The sequence below is a fragment of the Ophidiomyces ophidiicola genome (genome assembly GCF_022830035.1).
Source record: "Ophidiomyces ophidiicola strain CBS 122913 chromosome Unknown scaffold_3, whole genome shotgun sequence".
Lineage (NCBI taxonomy): Eukaryota > Fungi > Ascomycota > Eurotiomycetes > Onygenales > Onygenaceae > Ophidiomyces > Ophidiomyces ophidiicola.
The window spans coordinates 142,833-164,943 of NW_026054643.1; the positions used below are offsets into that span (position 1 = coordinate 142,833).

Sequence of the window (22,111 nt, forward strand, 5' to 3'; positions counted from 1 at the left end):
GAGTGGCTGCGTCGCACGCCAGCCGGGGGTTTGTGATGCGTCCACTCGTGCGGTGTCAGGTATCAACCCGCCCGTTGGCGGGCGTCGACCCCCCCCGCCGTTGGCTTCTTGTCGCGGTGCATGCAGCATGCAGAGTCCCCCTCCCATCACCAGCTGTGATTGGCATCGCACCGCTCGTCGATCTGCGTGGGCGTGCATCTTCTTTCTCTGCTCCTTGCTCCGCCAAACAGGCGGACCAGCGTTGCCAATGTCCATATAAACCCCTTGATTCGCCTTCTGCGAGCCGTCAGGAGAAGACGCTGGGGGCCCATTAACTAGTTAATCAGTGAATTCATTGTCCAGCTTTGTTGTCGGCTTCGTACCCATCCACACGTCGCAATGGCATCGTCGTCCGTCACGACCGTCATCAACGGAAACGAGGTCCAGCTAGCCTCCCTCGAAACCGTCGATTACATCGGTGTTTTGATCGGCCGGGAGGAGGATATCGCGAAATTGTACACCGCCTGTCGCACCAAGGGCATCTTCTGCCTCGACATGAGAGACACGGCTTTGTTCTACCACGGATACGGCTACCTCCAGCTATTGAAGAAGATGTACAAATTTCACAAAGAGTATTTCAACCATCCAATGGAAGTGAAACTAGAGAGCCTTGTTGGCCCTTCCATCGAGAGTGGCTACCACAGCCAGCCAGACCGTGAAACCTTCGAAATTCCCTTTGACAGCCTGGGCATGTATGCCCCGGGAAAATTCCCCAAGCCTCTAGACGACGTGGCCGTCTATGAGTTTATGCACATGTCGCAAGCCGTCATGGAAAAGCTCATAGAAAGCCTGTCTGCCTCTTTATGTGAAGAGTTCCCCGATATACCTTCACCAAACACTCTCCATAATGATCGATACCCGTCAGCCTCCGGCTTGAAAATGGAGAGCTTCCCCACTGTTGATAAAATCGTTCCTTCGTCCGAGCAGACAGACGGTGGCACCCTCACTTTGCGATTGTGCAACACTCCGATAATAGAAATTCAAGATGAGGCCAATCCTGACGGCTGGAGCCTTATACAGCCACCAGAGGGACATGCCATTGTGAACGTGGGAAACTGCTTGGAGAAGCTATCGGATGGGAAGTTCAAAAGTGCTCCTTATCGAATTGGGCAGATAGCGGATGGTACTATGGATAGGAGGTGTATTGTGTATTCTCTGCGACCAGAGACGAAGTCGGGAGTATACTGAGTTTAGCATTCATATTGGAATGCGAGATGTGCTGCGTTGAAATTTCGTTTTACCTGAATACACGTGTAGGTAGTCTGCTTCATTCCATGTGGGTAGCATAATAATATGTGTGCGGGTTATGATGTTTTGGCTTCCGGGTCTGAGAAGTTATGCCCTTGCACCAAATATTCAGAGTAGCACTACCATCCATGCCAGAAAACAAATGCAATACCGAATACGGACCAGTTGTCACCAGTTGTACAGAGCATTTATTAATCACGCGCAAAAACAAATTACTGATATTATACATGCATATAAATTATGTGATGCGTAGAGGTAGCTAGAATGTGGCATCTTCGTTTAAAGGGTTTCGGGGATTGGTCTCTGTTACCATGTGAGACTAGGTCGTTGCTCATGCTAGAGGCTTTTCCCGAAGGTGCATAACAATCGGGACCGCTAAAAATGTCATGCAGAAAGACAGAACAGTACGATGATCAGCATAAGCATTGTCATGTTGTGGCACCGCATGTATTACACTCACTGGGCATGAGCTGAAAGCTCTGCGAATATTCGGATCGTACAACAGCTTGGATCTTTTCCGGCAAAGACCGTGAAAAATGCATGTCCTCCAGGATTCCCTGAATAATCTGTTGTTTAATGTCAGAACGTTGTTTCAATGGCAAGAGCCGTCCAACAACAGAAAATCCTACCTCCTCCCTGTGAGGCACGCCCTCTAAGGACCTGAACAGTCTTCGATAGAAATCCTGTTGCATGAGTAGCGTTGATGTGCCCACACCTAGCACCATGCCTACTTCCTGGCATAAATAGTAGCTGCTCACAGCGGTTGATATATGAGATTTTGGGGCATTGGCTAATAGCCAAACGAATTGAGCAGAAAGAACTAGCCCAAATGAAAGCCCTGCAGGAAACACGTATAGTGCCTCCCAAGCACTCGTTTTGTGGACCCAGCGAAGTGCTATCACAATATACGCCAGGCAGCCGAGTGCCAACGATCCGATAGAGAGGGTTTTATAGGTCTTGGTTCTGTAATGGGGTTCATTTTGTATATTTTTATGTTAAAGGTAAAATAAACGAAACTAACCTGCTGATAATCACGCCAGATACCAAACCCCCTAACGCGGTTCCGATGCTGGACGGAACGATATATGTCGACGCAACCACATTCGACGTATCCTTTGTTCGAATATAAAATGATGCTAGGTGTGTAAGAGTCTATAGAGGTTAGGAATCTTTTCACACGCATTGAGACGGGTAGACGGAACGCACGGATAAACGACCCCAGGAAAGCAAGATTTGCACGAGAAACAGAAACCCGATTCCATTTTGTCCGATCATCCATATGGGGGTCAATGGCTCCTTAGCCCAGTAGGCCTCGATAAAAAGGAAAACGATAAACACAACAACGCAGGCAAGAAACCGCAAAAGATCATAAACGTCACAGTATAATTTACGCCCCGCAACGTCCAAAACCCATAGCAAAATAGACAATGACAGTGTTAGAAAAAACAAGCCGGCGAAATCTATACGACGCAGAGTAGAAGAAAGGCTAGGATTGCTATTTTTAGAGATTTCGCCCTCTACATCTGGTGGAAATGATGTGCAGATGGGGATATAATACGCCGCTAGAATTGCGCACACAGTCGCAAGCGGAATTTGACCAAGAAACGACCTATTTTGAAAATAAGCAATTGAATATAAAAAAGAAAAAGGGGGAAGCTTCACCATCTCCAGCCCACAGTGTCCACTAGATATCCCCCGAGCGCAGGACCAAGGCTTCGGCCTGTAATACTTACTACGTTGACATAACTTCTGTATAGCGCAATTTGCTGGATACCTGCGAGGTCTTTAATTTCAAAGGTTAGTATTGTAGGTCTCATACCCCCTTAAGCTACTTTACCTGTGATAATAATGGAAATCAAGGCCATCATTCCAGCCGAGCCAAGCCCCATAAATACCCTCCCAAAGATAGCCTGAGTGATTGAAGTGGCGGTACCTCTGCATCCGTCAGTTTCTTTTTATCAATATAGTTAAAATCAGATCAAACAGAAACGTGCATGAAGAAGCAGCCAGTATTGAACAAACAATAGGCAGCCATTAACGGCCGTTTTCTCCCATACGTGTCGCTCAATCTTCCATACTAAAAGAGAATATCAGACATGCTGTATTTGAGGTCATTTTTTAAACACACAGACAAGGCATGTTGAGCGATTGGACTTACAATTGGCAGGGCAACACAATAACCCAGTGTATATCCAGTCACAAGCCACGGCCCTCGGGATAGTTGGTGCAAATCAGAGGCTATGGACCCATATGTCGATATAACCATTGACTCGTCTCCTCCAGCGACAAAGGCCCCTTCACATCTAGTAAGATTCCAGTTTGAAGTCAAGAACGCTTTGAGAAACTCACCTAGCAGAAGAGCAGCCACTCCTAAGAAGCCCGGTCTCTCATCTTCATTTTTCGTCTGCTGTTTATTCCTGGTAGCTTGTTGGTTTGGTGCATTTTGTTCATCCAGTAAAGGAGATTCTTCATCCATCATCAAATATTGATTCTCCCCACGATGCTCCAACACCATCTCAAGACGGATGACAATTGGTATTCGAAGACCATCTAGAAAGACTAAAGATGATAGCATGCTTGAATCTTGATAACCTATCATGTCGTACAATAATGTTGACAATCCTGTTTCTTGGATAAGCCAATCGAAATTCACGGGGGACGGGATAGGGTTCTCGACAAATCGGTTTCTTCACGGATACACTCAATGAAATTACTGTAAGGCCAAACTTGATCCGGTTGTTATCATGTAGCGTGGCTTCAAAGACGGGAGTTGCACCTAGAAGCCTCTCATTGGATGGTATAGAATCTCACAAAAGTTGAGAATTGGTCTATGAACTAGTAACTCCGCACACGGTTCGGTGTTGAACGTAGCTCTCGCAGACCAGCCGGATTCAATATCGATTCGAGCGGTACAGGGCAAACTTTCGCAACATGTCACGGTAAAGGTGACCCACAGTCCATCAAGAATGAGGGGGCATATAGGGCTTACATTACCAGAATACGAAGTTGAATGTTGCTTTGAGCAGGTGCAGTTTATAATTGTGAAGCCAGAGCCACCGCTTGGAAATTTTTAGGGGCCAATTTTTGCGAAGCTCCTCTAACTCTAGTGGAGATTTGGGCCATGTGCCTCGATTGGTGATGCGTTGCTTATAGCAGCTATAGTTCGCTGCGGCCATTCAAGCTGGTAAGCACTTTCTCATAAAGTGACATCTTCTGAGAAATGAGCTTGCGTGTAGCAGCCTAGCAGGGTATCCTCTTGGGTCAGTCCTCTTTACTGCCAATTCTAGGAAGAAACACTGCTAGTGTTTCCGCCCGAACGATATATAATGAGGTTATGTTGGATTAAAAGGTTTGTGGCTTGAAGTGTCACAAATATGCATAATATGGACTTGCTAGCACGACGCGTCAAATTCCGGGCCCAGAGGCATCCATGGTCAAGAATTGATACGCTAAGAAGCCCAGTGTTATTTGTTCAATATTCAGCGACAGGACAGGGTCATAGACACGGACGGTCCAAGGAAAAGTATTTTTACCCCAGCTTGATAGGATCTGCGCTGGATTATTCCCGCGCAGTCTACAGAGGGTTTCGGTAAAGGTTTCAAACCAATAATTGCAGAAAGGTAAACAGCTGATGCTTCCAGCCATAGTCTTTGTCGGATCTGTTTGCTAGGATAAGTTCCGGGTATAGTGAGTCTACTGTCTCTGAGCATGACAGAAGCAGCTTTAGTACATTTGAAGAAGAAGCATATTCCTGCAACTTGTAAAGCTGCATGCTATTAAAAAAAGATTCTACCTATCACCAAACTACTGAAATAGAGAAGTGGTAGGTGCGAACAGTCCTTCCAAAATTTGAAGAGGAGTTATAGTTATTCCGAACCGAAATTATAGGACGATCACGTGCCGGGCCCTCGTGTCCACGTGTGGCAAAGGATTCTCCATCAGCGGTAATCAGAAATGTGCTTCCCTGGCTTCTGGTTCCGCCAGCCGTCGTTGAGGGCCCAAAATCAGGGTGGAATGCCATTTTTCATTAATTGATGAGGACATGTTGTGCTGCCCGCTCACTAGTTAGAAGGGTACTTCGGAATCTGTGAGTTACCTGAGAAAGTCATTCATATTAGGTCTAACCCCTGAATAATAATACAAAACTCTCAAGTGCGAGCTGTCCAAATCCTTTCTGCGGGGAATATTTCTTTCAGGTCTCTGCGGGTCGGCATCCTCTACGCTGACTGGCGGGGCCCGTTTTACACGTTCTCCATCGTGTGGAGTAACTTACACAACAGAGCACAGGTTGGAACTACTGGAGGCTAAATAAAATCTTTGCAAACCTCTCATTTCCGGAGTACGGTTTCCTAAAATACAATCATCTATATGCGCATAGTACACCGTGGAGAAGTGTATATTGAAGAGTGTTACCTTATTTGTATCATATGTCTTGTAGCTTGCCTGGGCCGCAAAAACGCTATTTACGGAGTATCTCTTTCACTTTGCTGCCCGAAAATAGGTTCGACTAATGCATCCAAATCTCAAGCCAAGTAGTTACCATCAAGCGCCCTAGCCTGCAGTCAAGTGGAGAAGCTAGTTAGTTTTTCAAGAAGACCACTCCAAAGACAGGATACGGCTGCTTTCAGGTACATGAAATCGATGCAAAGCTGGTTTAGGGCGTTTTGGAGCTTCATTCGACATGTGTGACGGGTGCACTTGGTACAGACATAGTTATATGTGTGACGCGCAACGGGCAACACGCCTTGTGCAATGCTTTGAAAAAACAAGCTATTTTAAACTCACGTATTCTCTTTAGTCCATCAAAAAACCCTAAACTGTATGTACCGTCCAGCAACGATTTTGGCGTGTTGCCCTCATGGCGTCGAGCGCATTTTGGTCACTGCAGTAAAAGGAATGGCGCGGCTGTTTTAATGTTCACCCGCCCCCATAGCTATTCCTATATCCACGGTCCTCATTTCTCGCCGCCACCATCTTTTCTTCTTCTTCTTCCTTCCCTCTCTTTTCTTTTTCTTTCCTCCCTTTTTGCACCTACGACGTTGGTGTCGGTTGCTGGTAACTTGTCGTCGAGACAACCAAGATGGCGCGGTCTTTCCACGCGCTGATGGGCGCCGATAAGTCGTGCGACCATTTGTTCATGTACGAGACGTCCTGGTGCTTTCGGCCGTATATCTTAGCCGCTATCCGTGCTACCGTCTCTTTCTATGTTTTCGTATCGACCTTCTTCATGTTCGGCTGGCGAGGGGTCCATGGTCGGACAGTGGAAAATGAACGCTCATTCAGCTACTTTACAAACTTGACGTACTGGGGACTGGCGTTCTATTTCCTGTCCGCCGCAGTCCATACTTTTGGGTATGCTGCAACAGGCCGGGCGCTGTTCTTTGACAAACTGCCCCGAAGCTTCCGTACGATGCATTATTTGCTGCATACAACAGCCATGGTTTTTCCACCTTTAGTCGTCATTGTGTACTGGCCGCTGCTGTATAAAGGAACATGGTTTTCCTCCGAGTTCGACTCCTGGTCAAATGTGCGTGCTGCTGTTCCGTCCTGCCTAATTCTGGCCAAGAATCCTCCCCGCCGTGCCCCTCATGCTAATTATCCATAACTACATGTAGATTTCTCAACACATCTTTCCTGGCTTCTTCTCAGTAATGGAGTTGACCTACGGGAACACCCCCGCTCCGCCATGGCTTCATTTTGCGTTCGTGACTGTTATCCTTCTCTTGTACGTGGGTCTTGCGTACGTCTCGCATGCGACCCAGGGATTTTACCCCTATCCATTTCTTGACCCAGGAGAAGATGGAGAGCACTCAAGACGGGTCGCTGCCTATATCTTCGGAGTTTTCGGCATCGCCCTCGGCTTGATGCTATTTATGAAGTTTCTGATACCCTGTCGCCAGCGCCGTACATCCCATAAGGTAAAATACGCAACGCCGAGGCAGCAAGAAACACCTAATAATATGGAGTTGGGCGTGATCGATCCTAAGTAGCTACGGAGTATTGGTTTCGGGAATGCTGGGCCGGGGACATTTTATTTAAGTGGTATATCGAGCGGCGTTTGTAACCCATGTCTTGAAACCTAGTAATATATTGTGACTGGATAGTTTAGCTAGCAGGAGTCAGGTCATAGTGAATAGCATGTATGTACTAATATTATTACCATTTTGATGGATCAGGCCCGCGAAACACAGATTCAAAGCAGGCCCGGTACGGATTATCATCTATCCGTAATCAATTGTTTTCTTGACTCTACTCCGTATGAAAGAATTTCCTCGCACTTCATGAGAATTGCTAATCTGAATGAAGCCCTGCGATTGCGAAATAGCAAACGCTGGCAAACTAATAACTAACTGCCTCCTCCACAAATGCTTTGCTATGAAATCCCGTCAATTACCCCTGGGCAGTACCTCCATATTCATCAACAATCACGATTGCCTTCAGCCACACCCTCCACTCTTTGTAATTTTCTCCTTCATTGCTTCCAAATGCCAGGACTGCGGGTTGGATCACGGCCAAAATATCATTTCCATCCAGTCGCGTATCCCCTTCGTCCAGTTTCTGAAGGCGGTGTGCAGACATGAAAGGCGAGTTGACCTGAAATTTGCCCAGATCATGTAGCCAAAGGCATTTGATATTGTTTCTCTGTGTCCAGAGACCCGCGGATATGTTGCTAGCATCTAGAAGAAGGCCAGCGAGTGACTCGCTTCTGAGCTCATTTTCTTCTCTGGTAGCCTCGCGACAAATTCGAGATATAGGCCCGTTCATTATCGCGCAAGCAAGCCATTTGCAGGCAGTCTCTCGCTGATGCCCCGCATGTGGAAAAATAGTATTTGATGAGCTTAAAAGTCGAACTGTCTGAGAGCGCCAGGAATGGGCCTGCACTTCATGATCTGCTGGGAAGTCAGATTCTGTACACGAGGTATTGTAACGCGCGACTTACCCCCTTGGAACAACCCATAAAGAGCATGCAAATCTTGGGCAAAACATGACTCAACATAACCATCGTGGGCTGTATCATACAACCTCAAGAAATGGAAAGGCCGCAAAAATACGTCACGAAATCCACACCTGGAGATGATGGCTTGGACCAAAAGGAACGGCGTCTTATCCTTCCAGGTTTGCTTGTCCAGACTTGCACGGCAAAACGTATGTAATTGTACCACATCTTCTAATACCTCGTTCAACCATTGGATATCGCGATGCGATAAATTCTCCAAAACCGAACACTCTTCGCCTGCATGCTTCTTTGCCCATCCTCTTACTACTCCCTCAAACTTTTTCATTTCAGTACGAACAACGCTGTCTTCTTGCGGTGCCCACTTGCCCTCGCCCATATTTCGAAATGCGCTTTCTTGTGCAATCCGAACCTTTTCGGCATCCGCTTCCCGCTCGGACCTAAGCAATTCTAGCTCGGCTTTTAATTGCTTGCTTTCCGACTGCAGGTGCTTGGCTTGCTGAGTGTATTCGTTTTTTGCATCAATTAATTTTTGCTTGATGAAGCCCGTCAGCCATGGATCGAATCTCAGCTGTCTGCTACTCACCTCAAAATAATGTTCATTTTGCTTCTCTCTGCGATAACATTGGATCAGCTCTTGTTCTTGCTGCTGGAGCTTTTTTATCGCCAAGTTGAATTCATATCTAAGGCCCCCTTTTTCTTGTTGAGGCTGCGTCTGACAGCTGGGATTGCTTCCCGAACTTGACTCAGACTGCGAAACATTTCCTGACGGTGTATTGTCATATCCAACCAGAACTGAACTGTATGATTGCCCCATGGCACGCCTGGTTTGAGATCTACCCGTCTGGTTCATATCTAATTCGAGTCTTGAAAATCTTAGAGGAGGCAACTTATTATACGCATATGCCACATTCCTAGAGGCGAAATCCGAGATTAACATACAAACATGAAGGAACTCGCCTTGAGTATAGAACATTGTGACTGTCCATGACTGAAAATTTTTCCTGACATTTTTCTCCTTCGGCTGACTGCTCTTTTACTCAACATATACTGTGCGTCGGATTCACCTCGACATGGCCAATACTCAGGAAAGCGGTTATTTTAACGCCCATAAGATCATTGTTGGAGTGGACTATGGAACCACATTTACTGGTAAGTGAAGTGCATGTGTTGTCTAACACGCCTTGTCCAATATGCTATTTGCTCATACAACGGCCTGAAGGGGTTGCCTATGTTACTACCGCCAAAAATGATATCGATGATATAGTTGTTATTACCAGTTGGCCTGGAACCGGTCGCCACTCTGAGACTGTGTTCAAAGTTCCATCTCGGATCGCATATCCTGATGAAAACTACAAAATTCAAGATATCAAGTGGGGCTTTCAAGTAGAGCCTCGGATGACCTCTTATTCCTGGACTAAGCTGCTTCTTGACAAGAATGGGCCAGCAGCAGAGTTCGATGACGAAACACTTGCCCTGCAGGCGGCGGTTGGTATGCCAGTGCTAAGATTACCGAAGAACAAAGACGCCGTATCTGTCGCTGGGGACTTCTTGAAGGCTATCTATAAGCATACAATAAACATTCTTGAAAAGCAGATATCAGAAAAGACTCTAGCAGTTACCCCTCTTGAATTCTGGTTTACCATGCCAGCCATCTGGTCCGATGAGGCGCAAAGTGCAACTAGAGAAGCCGCTATGCAAGCTGGGTTTGCTTCCCGTCGTGGTGATCAGATTTTTATGATAACAGAGCCGGAAGCTGCTGCACTAGCTGCGCTCAAACGCAGCGCGTCTGCCGGCCCATTAATGTGCCCTAAAGAGGTATGCATAGCTGTGAAACTTTATATTAGCTATCTATTTAATGCCTAACGCCAATACAGGGCGATGGAATTTTGATTTGTGATTGTGGCGGGGGTACAGTGGTAATAAGTTACTGGTTTCCTATGTTTTAAATATTTCTGCTTACATTCTTAGGATATTACCACGTATAGGATCATAGGCGTTTATCCAAGGCTCACTTTTGAAGAGCTATGTACAGGAACAGGTACATACGTACATATATTGATAGGCACTGTTGATAAACTAAGTTGCTAAAATCTGACAGGTGCAAAATGCGGGTCTACCACAATTGACCGGGAATTTTACAAACTGATGTCAAAACGGTTCGGGGACGCCTTTGATCGACTACCTCTAAAATTAAAAGGTCCTGGAAGTGAATTCATGAACGCCTTTGAGCGGATCAAACAAGATTTTGGTTATTCAACAGTGGGAGATGAAATATATGAATTACCACTAGACATGTCGACTGAAGACGCCCTACCAAAATATTTCGATGAAGACGAACGTCTAGTCAAGATTTCCCAGTATGATAATCCTTTTTTTTTTTCTAGGCTAGCAGCTTCCCACTCACTATTTTCTTAGGCAAGATGTTTGCAACCTCTTCGATCCGGTTGTAGAACGGGTAAAAGCACTTGTCCTTCAACAAATTGGAGCAGCAAATCTTGATGCAGCAGAGGATGTCATCAATGTAAGTTTTATCCTGATAAGCTTGTAACAGTAAGCTGATTATTGATGCTCATTTTAGAAAATAATTTTGGTTGGTGGGTTTGGCGATTCAGAGTATTTGAGAAAAGCTTTGAAACAGCATTTTACCGCGACGAGCGATATTCAACTTATAGTTCCTCAGTACCCGTAAGACTCCGAACCCGCGGATCTGGTCGACCACTAATAGCGAAATGCCTTAGACAAGCCGCGATTGTGAAAGGTGCTGTTTTGAGAGGCCTTGAAGGTGTGCGTCCGACCACGCGGCGGTGTCGTCGTCATTATGGTTTTTGTTATGTTGCTCCCTTCAGGAAGGGGGTCGATGATGAGGCAAAAGCAACTTTCTGTGAATTTTACGGAACTAAATTTGGGCCACCAAGAATGAACTGGATGATAGAAAAGGTCAGTAACCTCTATCTATTAGGGCACCTAATATTCTAATTCCTTACAGGGGGAAAAAGTTTTGGAAAATACATGTCAACGCGTAGAACTGTATAGATCTAGCACTGTTCCGTTTACAAAAATCTCCACCTGCCTCTATTCCTGCAGCCTGGACGATGCGCCGCAAGATCCCAGTCACCAAAGTTAGTAGCAAACGGATGACGCCAATTTGTAGTCGAAACTAACACTTGTGTAGGGGTCAATATTGTGGGTAACATTGTTTCCGATGTTTCAAACATTAGTTCGCCCTTTATTGAATCCAAAATCAACCAGAATGGCGTCCGTGTTTATGCACTGCATTTTGAAATTGAGATGCATTTTGGGGCGAAGGAGGGTGTTCTGAAATTCAAAACAGTTGTGGGTGGGAATGTCGTCGGAGAAGCAGAGATTGATTTCTCGAAGAACTAAGCTCTTAAACAAGTCATCCCCCTAGTACTTTGCACTTATGTATGTACAACACTTGAAAATAAATTCTCCATAGCGCTGTCAAGAAGTATGACACGATAAAATGTGAATAGCCAACGCCTTCCGGTATTTTAATAGAGAGAACTCAGTATCTTCCACCCCTCCGATAGCGTTTGATGTATGATCGAGGTACTATCATGTTGCAAAAGCGCGCCTTGGTTGGAATTAAGTTGAACACACCAGTGAGCATTGTACTAATTCGTCGGGTAAATCTGTTTATGACACCCAGCGACATTTTGGCTACGCGAATGGTAGAAGCCTAATAAGGCTCTGGTGAGGCATTCAGATGGCAATCTTGAGATGAAAATATATTAAATACCTACTGCATACCTTGGGTTTAAGGTATGTTTTCCTAGGCTATTTCGCTTCCATACCCATTGTCCTCATCAGAAATCGAATCGCCGGGAGAAATCGTAGACCCGGTTCGTAACCCAAGCATCCAGCCAATCAAAACGCCAGGGATAATGTTCCCAACGATAGCATAGGTTCTAGAGCCGCGGCCAATATATACAACTTGGCGCTTCTTTTTCCGTATTCCAAAAAATGTCTTTTGGCGCGGAAGAAGGGCATCAAAAACCGCAAGATGCAACTCCCTTGCAGGTGTTCCGTAGAAATTTCCTAGTCGCCTAGTGCGGTGATCCAGGCTTGCTAGATACGGTGAGCCGTATAGTGCACGGTGCTGAGGTTGCCAAGTAAGGACTTCAGTGCCTTTGTTCTGGCAATTAGAGTCGCGAAACCGTCCAAAATCGAAGTTACCTAGCTTCAGCTCGATAACATCAATGGAGCCGGTGCCATTTTCTAAAAGACGTAATTCTTGTCGTAAACTTGTTGCAAAACCAGAGAGAGCCTTTGTTACGGCAACTTCAGGGCTAGCGAAAGGGGAAGAGAGGGACGATTGAATAGATGGTGTTATTACAACAATAGAGCTGTTGTTGCTTTTTAGGGTAAAAAGGGGTAGAAACAATTGGGTTGTAAGTATTGGGTACAAAAGACGGGTATGAATGGTGTCCGCCCAGTTGGATGCTGGGATAGTAGCAACAGGGCCAACGGGATATTTTATAGAAGGCACCAGGACAAGTCCAGTTAGATGACAAGTATGGGGTGGAACTCCTGGCATTGGGGCTTGGGGATTTGTGATTAACGATTGGATAACGTATAGCGAAGGGTGTATTTCGGATGGCTCTGACGGTGTCTATTGTCCGTGTTAGAGGATTTATACATATAATTAAGAGGCAGTAACATACGTTAGCTAAATCCAGCCATAGGGGCCGAATATCCTGGCGGGCCTCATTTTCGACTACGTGTTCCTCGTCGGAGGATGTGACTGTAACAAAAACAATAAAGCCTCTCCGTTCAAGATCGCAGGCAATAGACCTCGTAATTGCCTCATGCGCTGAGCCCGCAACGACTATACGGAGGTTAGCAAATCTTTTGGACAGAATCCTGCTGAGCGGGTGGATGGAGCCCTACCGACTATCTCTTTTCGGGCACCGTTGCTTGCGCGCCTTGCTTTCCGCTTTTTCACATTTAATTTCTTATTGCCGTATATCAAAAGGCCACCGGTGCCGATAAATGCTAGGCCTGCGGCTGCCCATGCGGGATTCTCTAGAACCCAGGCATGGGCCTTATCTAAAATGGATCTTGGAGGTAAAGGTTGCGGAAAAGAATGACTGGTTCTTGGATGAGGTCGAAGAGTAGTTGGAAGCCAGGTTTGTCGGGAAAACACATCGCGCACATTTGCTGCTGCACGATCTACATGGTAATCGATAGAGCTTGCGACCTGGGTGGAGTACCGTTTTACGTCGTTAGGGATCCAGGACAGCTTCTAGAGCTGTTAGCGTGCTAGACTCCGACACATAGGAAACTGGTAGCACAACTTACATAGTCAAAGAAAAACTCATCGTCACTTGTCATGCTGTACCAAAGGGTGTTATTCCGTCCTCATTGCAGAGTGCCGAGCAGGCAGCTATCTCTTGAGTCTGCTCGCCTGCAGATTCTCGGCGATGATGTGATTTGCCACTCGATATCTTGGCATAGGCTTATGTCAGCTATCGCAATGCCCTGTGATATCAACACGCTGTTTGGCTGGGCATCGGGCGGCGGTTAGAGAGCCGCTGGCGCCAGTGAAGATGAGATGACGGTTGTCATCAGTCAAAATTCTCATGAGGTCCCCTAACTGTTGTAACCGCCGTGATGAGAATCCTGCCGCACTGTTATTTGAATTGCAGCAGCCTGCGCCCCACTCATTTATGCTTCTACCTGCCAAAATCGAATATCTTGCTTCCAAGATTTTGGCGTTCATATAACTCTCTTTTCACTGTGTCTCCTGCCTTGTATGCCTTGCGATGGCCCCAAAATTCTACTACAAATTGCCCCCTGGCGCGAAGGGAACCGACCAGTTTTTCCTCATATATCAACATCACAAACACAGGGCCAAGGAGGCAGAAGCTTTGACGCTTTTGCGTAGAGTCGCTTCTTTGGTCAAACCTATTATGCGTCAACGCTCGTGGAAGGTCCACACACTCTCAGAGTTCTATCCTTCAACTGCTAGGTTATTGGGATTGAATGTCAACCATGGCGAAAAGATTTGTCTCCGTCTCAGGCAACACTATGATGAACGGGTGTTTCTTCCCTATGAGGAAATAGTTGATACGATGCTTCATGAGTCCGTTTTATTTGGTTTTATAGGTTAGTTGGAGGCTAATATTTCCTCTAGATTGTGCCATATTGTTCATGGCGAGCACAATGCAAAGTTTCATGCTCTTTGGAATCAACTCCGACTGGAATGTGAACGGCTCATTCGAAATGGCTATACTGGGGAAGGCTTCCTCTCCGAAGGAAGGCGACTCGGTGGTCGAGAAGCACCATTTGATGCGACCCGAAGGATCGCCGCAATCTCTGCGCCGCCGGCAGCTACCGGGAAGAGACCCAGTGTTTTTACCACTGTACCTGGCCAAAAGCTAGGAGGCACCCCTGCTTGGGGAAATATGGACATGAGAAAACTCATTACGGATGCTGCAGAAAAACGTAGAAAGATAAACGAAGGCTGTGCAAGCGGTACCCAGGCAGGCCAAAGTCTAGCAGAAGAGGCCTTGCGAAATGGATTCAAAACACAAGCAGAAGAAGACGATGCAAATGATCGTGCAATAATACAGTCCTTCATCGACCTGATTCAGCAAGAAGGAAAGGAACGTTATGGGAATTCATATATCCCCCCTAGCGCTGCTAACCCTGTTGGCCCGCAATCTGCCAAACAAGTATCGGCCCCCCAGAGTGCCTGCTCCCATGATTTTCCCGCTCCGCAGCCAGGAAGAATCGAGGACGATGCGTATGGCTATGCTTGGAGTTGTCCGCGATGCACCCTAGCTAACCCGCCGATGTTCTTATGCTGTGAGGCGTGCGGCCAGGAAAGACCTACAGTTGTTGATGTTGCTTCTTCTGATAGCCTGGCCCCTGGTCAAAAGCGTCGCATCGTTCACTCTGGTGATTTTTCTGATAGCTATCAGCGGAGCAAATCGCAGAAATCCCAAAACGATTCTGCATATACTGGAATCCCCGAGCCAAGCGAATGGGGTTGTCACAGATGCGCAAAGTTTAGGGACCGCGAGTGGTGGGCCTGTTCGTCTTGCGGTTCGCTAAAAGCATCGCCATCATGATATTCCTATTTACGGTCTTAAGATTTATGATACCCTTCTGGATAGATGTTCTCGTTGTTTGAGACAATGTTATTTAGGTTCTGATGATAGGTTCAGTGTGGTTTTAGCAGGTGAGCTTCGGTTTTTAGCTTAGGAGTCTTGATTCAAAGGCTATATGATACAGGAGGATTTCGGTAGACATCAAGTAGCCGGGCTAGCTCAATCGGTAGAGCGTGTGGCTCTTATGAGACTTTCATAGGATCCGTAGATCACCACAAGGCTGCGGGTTCGACCCCCGCGTTCGGCTTCCTTTTTGATTTTTTGTTTCGATCTGTGTGTGTGTGTGTGGGTTTTGGGCGAGCTTGGACGGAAAAACAATCTCACCGAAACCTCGACGCCAAATGCTCTTTTTTTTTTTCTCTCCGTACGCAGTAAACTTCACCTTTAGTGGCATTTTAATACACAAAACCATATATAATGCATGTCCGTCTTTGCTCCTAGCTTGAAGTAAGTCCCTCATTTCCGAATGATCATTATATTCGATATCTTGCACCCAGCCCACCGCGTCCCAATCGCGGTTACATGATGACCTACCAAGACCCAATTTCTTTAGGAAGAGCCGGAAGAGGAATGGCAGCCCATCAGCCCCTGTTTAGGGAAAACTTCCAGGCAATTATGTGTTAGGACTCCCCGCAGAGATGGAAAAACGAACGGCTTTAGCCCAGATGTATCGTCATATGCATCTTGATACTGGAACTGTTCCTCTTTTCCCCTCTTCTGCGGATTGTATTGATGCATAGCCATTTTGCCTGGAGGGATGGGACTGTTGTCGGTGCTTAGAACGGGTTTCACTGATGTTTATGTTTATATCGAGGAAGGAAGGCATCGTATTTCGCTGCCTCGTTCGTTCCGGGTGCTTTTCTCGGATTCGACTTGTGATGCAGATGTTTTACTTTGCCTGCACGTCCTTGTTTTGCATAATCGTTGTTCGCTTCCACTACAAGCTCGTTTATTGGCAATGAATACTAACATTCTCGCGTTGGAGCTACCTGGCTCTGTTTAGGCACTGTACAAGGTCTCGATGCACCATATGACACTTCCCAGAATTCAACCAGAACTTTTGACTTCTAGCAAAGACATGTAATCACTGAACCAGCATTTGTATCCCAGCTGGGTCTACTACTCTTTGTAGTAAATTTTCATCCTGTCATCTTAGCACATTCTATTTAATTCTACTGTCCAAACCCTCTTTATATAATGGCATATCGATAATCGTATGTCCCAAAATCGTGCATAGCACCACATACAATACAATAAATGTCTAAGCCTAAAACACCATGGTAAAATCCCTTCAACTCCCAGATACCAACAAACTTTTCCATATCATGCCCATGCTGCTAGAATACTATGTATGATGGCTTCATGCAACAGTTATAAACTGTCGCTTCTTCACACCTTGTTGCTGCCGCTCTTCTTGCTCCCACAGTTCCTCGTCAACATAGTCCGATTTGCCCTTATCTCGTACTTGACCACCGATGAATTGCAACGCAGCTAGGTTATAGCCCATCTCGTCCTTTTGCTTCGAAAGTACGGCTCGCAGGCTCTGTCGGATGCCATCGAGCATTGGTCTCATCATCTTGCTTGCCACTATTTGTCGATGATGAGTCTTGAGAATGAAGAAGAGTATGCGGCATGTTAAAGGAATGTCCCACTCCTTAGTTGCCCAAAGGTTCAAAAATGTGAAAAGCGCAGGAAGTTTGGAAAATGAAAGAACAAGAAGGGCATCTTGTAGGGAAGCAGATGGGATTTTTTTGACGGTATTGAGAAGATACTTTTCCGCCGAGATGTTGCCATAGGCAAGATAGAGGGGGTTGCGAGATGGATAGGCAACTTTGGGGTTGGAAGCCTTCCTCTCATTGTACTCTTGCATTAACTCAAGATCCTCCATTCCGAGTTCAAGAGCTTCGATTATCCGCTCTCCAGCCGTCAGGGTTTCTATAGTTTGCTTACCAGCAGCAACAGCTTCCGCCCTATCCTCCCCTTCAATGGCTTCTTCTCGATCTAAGGAATCTGCGAGGTTTTGTTCATATAATTCTTCCAATTCCTTTTCTCTCTCCTCTTCGAGAAAAATCTGTTCTTCTGTTTGTTGCCAAATTCGAATACTTTTATCATGGCTTGCGGTGACGATAAAGTCTCCCGAATGACTTATTATTAGCGACCAGATTTCTCCATGGTGGCCTTCAAGTTTTTGGATCTGTTCAAACTTGTCACCATCCCAGTATTTTATCAATCGATCTTTACTTGCGCTGAAAAAGTTGTGTCCGTCTCCTTCCTTGTTGTGAGGCATAAATGCAACAGCCATGATGCTGTCTTGATGTGCGAAGAACGCTTTATGGCAATCTCCAAAATCAAGGCCCCAGAGTCGCACATTTTTGTCAGCCGAGCATGTAACTATTAATCTGCTGTCGTATGAAATGTCCATGTTAAGGACAGGGAGTTTGTGGCCATATAAGTTCAAGAATAGGTTCAAGGTATCAACAAAGAAGACCTTAACAGTGTTGTCTAAGAGAGAAACTGCGAGTAGCCGGGCGTCTGGAGAGAACTTCAAGCTTAAAATATCATCGCTTACTTTGAGGGTTCTCGTGTGCACCAGCTTGAGCTTTGGTGTGGTACGTTTGGTGCCTAGAATCTCTTCCTGCACAACTTCGAATCTCCAGAACTTTGCGGTTTTGTCGGCGCTACCAGTGACCATAGACTTGCCGTCAGGATGAACATGCAGCGCCCATACAGGTCCATCATGGGCCTTGATTGTATCAAGTAAAGTAGACGAGGCAATGTCAAAAACTTCCAATTCTCCGTTCTTATTACCCACCACAACGATCTTGTCTCCAGGAAGGAAAGTGGAGCAAAGAGCGTATCCACACTCTAATGTTCGAAGACATGTCTGGGTGCGAACGTTCCAAACTTTCAAATTTCCACTAGACGCCGACGCCAACATCCTATCATCTGAACTGAGAGCCAGCGAACGTACGTCTGTTCGATGGCCAGGGATTTCCACAGAGAGCGCCCGATTATAATCCACATCCTCGGCTTCTTTTTTCTTCTTTTCAGCCGTGACAATATTGTAGGTCTCCAACTGATTATTGCTGGTAGCAGCAAGTAACTGAAGCCCCTTTCCACTCATCCAGTCAACAGAACGAATCTTTCCCCCAGTCCTTACAATCGCATGCGTCACAAAAACTTCGGTAATCGGAACTGACGCAAGTGAGATTGGGACATCCCCAGTGGGTTTATCGTCTTCTTCTGCCGGGTTCCCACCTTTTTCCTTTCTCCTCTTCCGTTTTCTGGCTAGACTTTTTAGAATTTCCTTCTCGCCTCGGATACGCATAATTTCAACTGATTTCTCAGAGCCGTGAACCGCAATGTAATCGTGACGCGGGTGAAAATGTACACCGATGCTTCTATCTTTTCCCTGGCGATATAAGTTTCCTCTATCCACTAAGATCTTTCGTGTATTAACGCCCTCCTTTTCTTGAGCAATTTCTCTCATAGCACTCGCATCTATCGCCCACACTCTGAGTTCTCCTTCATTGCCTGCAGTAATGCACCCACTTCGATCGGGGGCTAGGCCTAGACCCCAACACTCTCCATTGCTTTGAGCAATATGAGTCTCGATACAATGTTGAGAGGACAAATCCCAAACCTTGATAAGTGAATCTTTTCCTGTACTTAATAGAAATTGTTCTTGCTCGTGCTCGCACTGCAACTCAACCGCTTCATCCTCACTATCAGAGCTCGACAGAAAGTGGAGTGACGTTATCTGGCCAGTATGCCCCCGCAGCTTGATAAGTCCAACCTCTGCAATTAGGTCCCAGATAATGATATTCGTATCCTTTGAGCCACTTGCCAGTCGTGCGCCTCCGTGATCGAATGTCACCTGAGTGACAGCGGTTTTATGGCCATTGAATGAAATAATCATGGTGCCGAGCCTAGAATCCCATAGCCTGATTGTACCGTCCTCGTACCTGCCATGAACATCAGAACCACTATCCAAATATTCAGTAAGAGCAATTCGTACCCGACTGCAAAAATATCTTCATCGGCTTTGCTCTGCGCAATACAAGTAACTTGCGCACTGCATTCAGAATCGTGCCATTTAGCAAGTAGTTCGCCCTTCTTTATATCCCAGCATGCGACCTCTTCACCAACCCCAACAACAGCTCGTCCAGCACTTGTATGGCTGGAGCCCCTTAGACCGCCTTCGTCATTTATCCAGACTATATTTGAGCTGGCAGAAGTGACCAGGCCAAAGGTTTTTAATGCTTCGAACTTTCTGCATACATGAAATTGTCTCATTAGCAGGCTTCAAAGCCATTGTAGTTCTTGTGCATACTTACAAATATGACTTAACCATCTTTTCTTCCCTCCGTCGCAGAAACCGCGCAATTTCTCGATCCACGCGCTCCCACGCGATAAAAAGAAAATGAATTAAACTTTCAAAGATGAGCACTCCGGCGACCGTAACGCACCATCTTGGCAGAGAGCACGCCGTACTATCAACGCGGAATGACGACGAGGAGCCCGACACACAGTTGCCCGCATCTACAATCTCCATTGGACTAACCACCCAGAACTTGCTTCGTTTTGTGATGCGGATGCATTTGCCATCATGCTTCTTCTAGATTACCAGAACGTCCTTCTCCAATCGCTTCTCACTGAGCGGTTTTCTGGGTGAGTCTGTTCCCCGCCAGCTTGTCTGGCAGTAGCCTACAGTCTTCAAGCTACGACTAACTTATACCACAGAGCGCCTCCAGCATACATCGATCAGGTAGTCTCTGATTTTGACGGCGTTGCATTCCATGTCTCTACACCCGAATCCAAAACCAAAATCCTCATCTCTATCTCTGTGAAATGCTTTCGCGAATTGGTACAATATGGTGCGCAGGAGGTCCTCGAGAGAGAATATGGGCCTTACATCGTCTCCCCCGAAGCCGGATATGATTTTTCCATTCTTATAGATCTTGAGAATCTTCCGTCAGAGCCTGAGGCACGGGAGGAACTAGTTAGCCGGATTTCGCTACTAAAAAGGAATGCCATGGCTGCGCCGTTTGAGCGAGCATTCACCGAATACTCAAATTTGGAAGCGGAGGCCGTCAAGTACACAACTGAATCTATACCACAGCGAGTCAAAGACGGAGGAGATGTGATGACGATTCATTACCGGGAAGAAGAGGCCATTTTTATCAAAGCCTACCACGATAGTGTAGCCGTCATTTTTAGCACGGTCTTCAGAGATGAGACTGATAGGATTTTTGGAAAGGTCTTTTTACAGGCACGCTACCAACCAGCTCCACTCATTGACCTCTACTTACTGGATATTATTAGGAGCTCGTTGACGTTCGAAGGAGAGCGATAACCAATGCCCCTCAAGTTCTATTCCGACATGATCCACCTCTAGAATTGCAAGGAATACCTGGTCTGAAAAATGCTCAGAATGGTGAAATTGGCTATATCACCTTCAGTCAGTTTCCAGCGCTATTATTGACTTAACCTACCGCTGACTGTCAATCAAGTTCTCTATCCTCGACATCTCCTGCCCCAAAAGCGTGCTGAAACAATTTCTCACATACAAACTTTCCGGGACTACTTCCACTATCACATCAAAGCCTCAAAGGTTAGTGTCTAGTGCATAGATATTGAATACTGAATTTCTCACGCTTTGGTCCTAGGCATATATCCACACTCGTATGCGAAAACGGACTGCGGACTTCCTCCAAGGTAATCAATTGAAGCTGATAATGCAAATACAATACCACTACAATAACTAACTGAACGAATAGTGCTTAACCGTGCTCGACCCGAAAATGAAGAAAGGGAAAGGAAGACAGCGAGCGGAAGGACGTTCCGAGTTCAAGGATAGGATATTTAACACTCCATGTCTTTTTAAATATAGAATAAGGATCACGATTCGTATGAAGCGCGTTGACAAACTATCACGGATCCTCGCTCGCATATACACAACCATATTGGCCCAGCTGGTATAGCAATATAGTAGAAGGGGTTTCCTAGGCTCCCTACGCACTGTTTAAAACATCGTAGTTCTCATACATCCGGCATTCTGCTCTCATCAAGTATCATTGCTATCATTTGCCATAAGGTCAAGAAACTTATGAGAGCAAGGAGCACGTGAAGTTGACTCTATAGTGAAGCTTTCGTAGACATCGAAAAAATCGATGGAAGTTTCCAGACAAGAGGCAGGGGATCTGCCAGCCACCCAAAATACCCAAGAAGGCAATATAATGCGTATAATTGTAACGCAGAATGGGGCTTATGCGCTAGCAAAGAAAAATTTTGAACATTTCCTTGAGCAAAACCGGGAAGTTCATCGAAAAGTGGCAGGAAATGGGAGGTTGACAACACAAGGCGGGTGTAGCCCCCCTTCCCCCTCCCTTTGCATACCTGCGCACGAGCAACTGTATACCTGCCCAGACACCTCGTCGACCGAGTCCTCGAGAATATGAAGCTGGTTGAGAAAAATCCATATAGTGACAAAATATAAGTCATAACAAAACGATATGTTGGTGGCTCCTCTGAGCTTTATTTGAATATAATATCAAAGGAATACAACGCCGCCAGAAGTGCGTGAAGAGAAAATAATGGTGCAGGTCATATTTGGCACTTGGGCAGTGACCATGTAGTGCGAGGTGAATCAGCGGAATTACCCAATTCACACAGCAAAGAATGCCAGCCGTCTCCATTGAACTTCGTAAGAATGGGTATTGTAGGGGGG

General features: G+C 46.1%; 8 protein-coding genes and 1 non-coding gene across 9 annotated transcripts; 5 read left to right on the forward strand and 4 right to left on the reverse strand.

The window, feature by feature from the left end:
• Positions 1-378: 378 nt before the first annotated feature.
• On the forward strand, positions 379-1,227 carry LOZ57_001101 (uncharacterized protein; the record flags this gene model as incomplete). Its single annotated transcript, XM_049250194.1, has 1 exon — positions 379-1,227. The coding sequence occupies one exon, from the start codon at positions 379-381 to the stop codon at positions 1,225-1,227; it is 849 nt and encodes a 282-aa protein (XP_049110554.1).
• Positions 1,228-1,618: 391 nt separating this feature from the next.
• LOZ57_001102 (uncharacterized protein) lies at positions 1,619-3,862 on the reverse strand (the record flags this gene model as incomplete). The annotated part of the gene is made up of 10 exons (XM_049250195.1): positions 1,619-1,662; positions 1,748-1,853; positions 1,917-2,250; positions 2,309-2,439; positions 2,494-2,896; positions 2,950-3,070; positions 3,125-3,222; positions 3,345-3,364; positions 3,446-3,582; positions 3,637-3,862. The coding sequence occupies 10 exons, from the start codon at positions 3,860-3,862 to the stop codon at positions 1,619-1,621; spliced, it is 1,620 nt and encodes a 539-aa protein (XP_049110555.1).
• A 3,815-nt stretch (positions 3,863-7,677) lies between these two features.
• On the reverse strand, positions 7,678-9,218 carry LOZ57_001103 (uncharacterized protein; the record flags this gene model as incomplete). The annotated part of the gene is made up of 3 exons (XM_049250196.1): positions 7,678-8,177; positions 8,228-8,777; positions 8,829-9,218. The coding sequence occupies 3 exons, from the start codon at positions 9,216-9,218 to the stop codon at positions 7,678-7,680; spliced, it is 1,440 nt and encodes a 479-aa protein (XP_049110556.1).
• Positions 9,219-9,315: 97 nt separating this feature from the next.
• On the forward strand, positions 9,316-11,629 carry LOZ57_001104 (uncharacterized protein; the record flags this gene model as incomplete). Its single annotated transcript, XM_049250197.1, has 10 exons — positions 9,316-9,394; positions 9,465-10,060; positions 10,120-10,161; positions 10,214-10,283; positions 10,344-10,602; positions 10,661-10,766; positions 10,824-10,930; positions 10,984-11,182; positions 11,232-11,364; positions 11,418-11,629. 10 exons carry the CDS (start codon positions 9,316-9,318, stop codon positions 11,627-11,629), a joined length of 1,803 nt encoding a protein of 600 aa, XP_049110557.1.
• Positions 11,630-12,038: 409 nt separating this feature from the next.
• On the reverse strand, positions 12,039-13,600 carry LOZ57_001105 (uncharacterized protein; the record flags this gene model as incomplete). The annotated part of the gene is made up of 4 exons (XM_049250198.1): positions 12,039-12,878; positions 12,931-13,094; positions 13,157-13,511; positions 13,568-13,600. The coding sequence occupies 4 exons, from the start codon at positions 13,598-13,600 to the stop codon at positions 12,039-12,041; spliced, it is 1,392 nt and encodes a 463-aa protein (XP_049110558.1).
• Positions 13,601-14,031: 431 nt separating this feature from the next.
• On the forward strand, positions 14,032-15,342 carry LOZ57_001106 (uncharacterized protein; the record flags this gene model as incomplete). Its single annotated transcript, XM_049250199.1, has 2 exons — positions 14,032-14,351; positions 14,403-15,342. 2 exons carry the CDS (start codon positions 14,032-14,034, stop codon positions 15,340-15,342), a joined length of 1,260 nt encoding a protein of 419 aa, XP_049110559.1.
• Positions 15,343-15,529: 187 nt separating this feature from the next.
• LOZ57_001107 lies at positions 15,530-15,628 on the forward strand. The gene has a single exon. It is a non-coding gene; the product is annotated as a tRNA-Lys (tRNA).
• Positions 15,629-16,741: 1,113 nt separating this feature from the next.
• DIP2 (beta transducin) lies at positions 16,742-19,853 on the reverse strand (the record flags this gene model as incomplete). Its single annotated transcript, XM_049250200.1, has 4 exons — positions 16,742-19,346; positions 19,400-19,654; positions 19,719-19,783; positions 19,851-19,853. The coding sequence occupies 4 exons, from the start codon at positions 19,851-19,853 to the stop codon at positions 16,742-16,744; spliced, it is 2,928 nt and encodes a 975-aa protein (XP_049110560.1).
• Positions 19,854-19,990: 137 nt separating this feature from the next.
• Positions 19,991-21,241, forward strand: ARC35 (Arp complex subunit; the record flags this gene model as incomplete). The annotated part of the gene is made up of 6 exons (XM_049250201.1): positions 19,991-20,052; positions 20,125-20,641; positions 20,707-20,842; positions 20,895-20,995; positions 21,051-21,099; positions 21,162-21,241. The coding sequence occupies 6 exons, from the start codon at positions 19,991-19,993 to the stop codon at positions 21,239-21,241; spliced, it is 945 nt and encodes a 314-aa protein (XP_049110561.1).
• Positions 21,242-22,111: the final 870 nt, after the last annotated feature.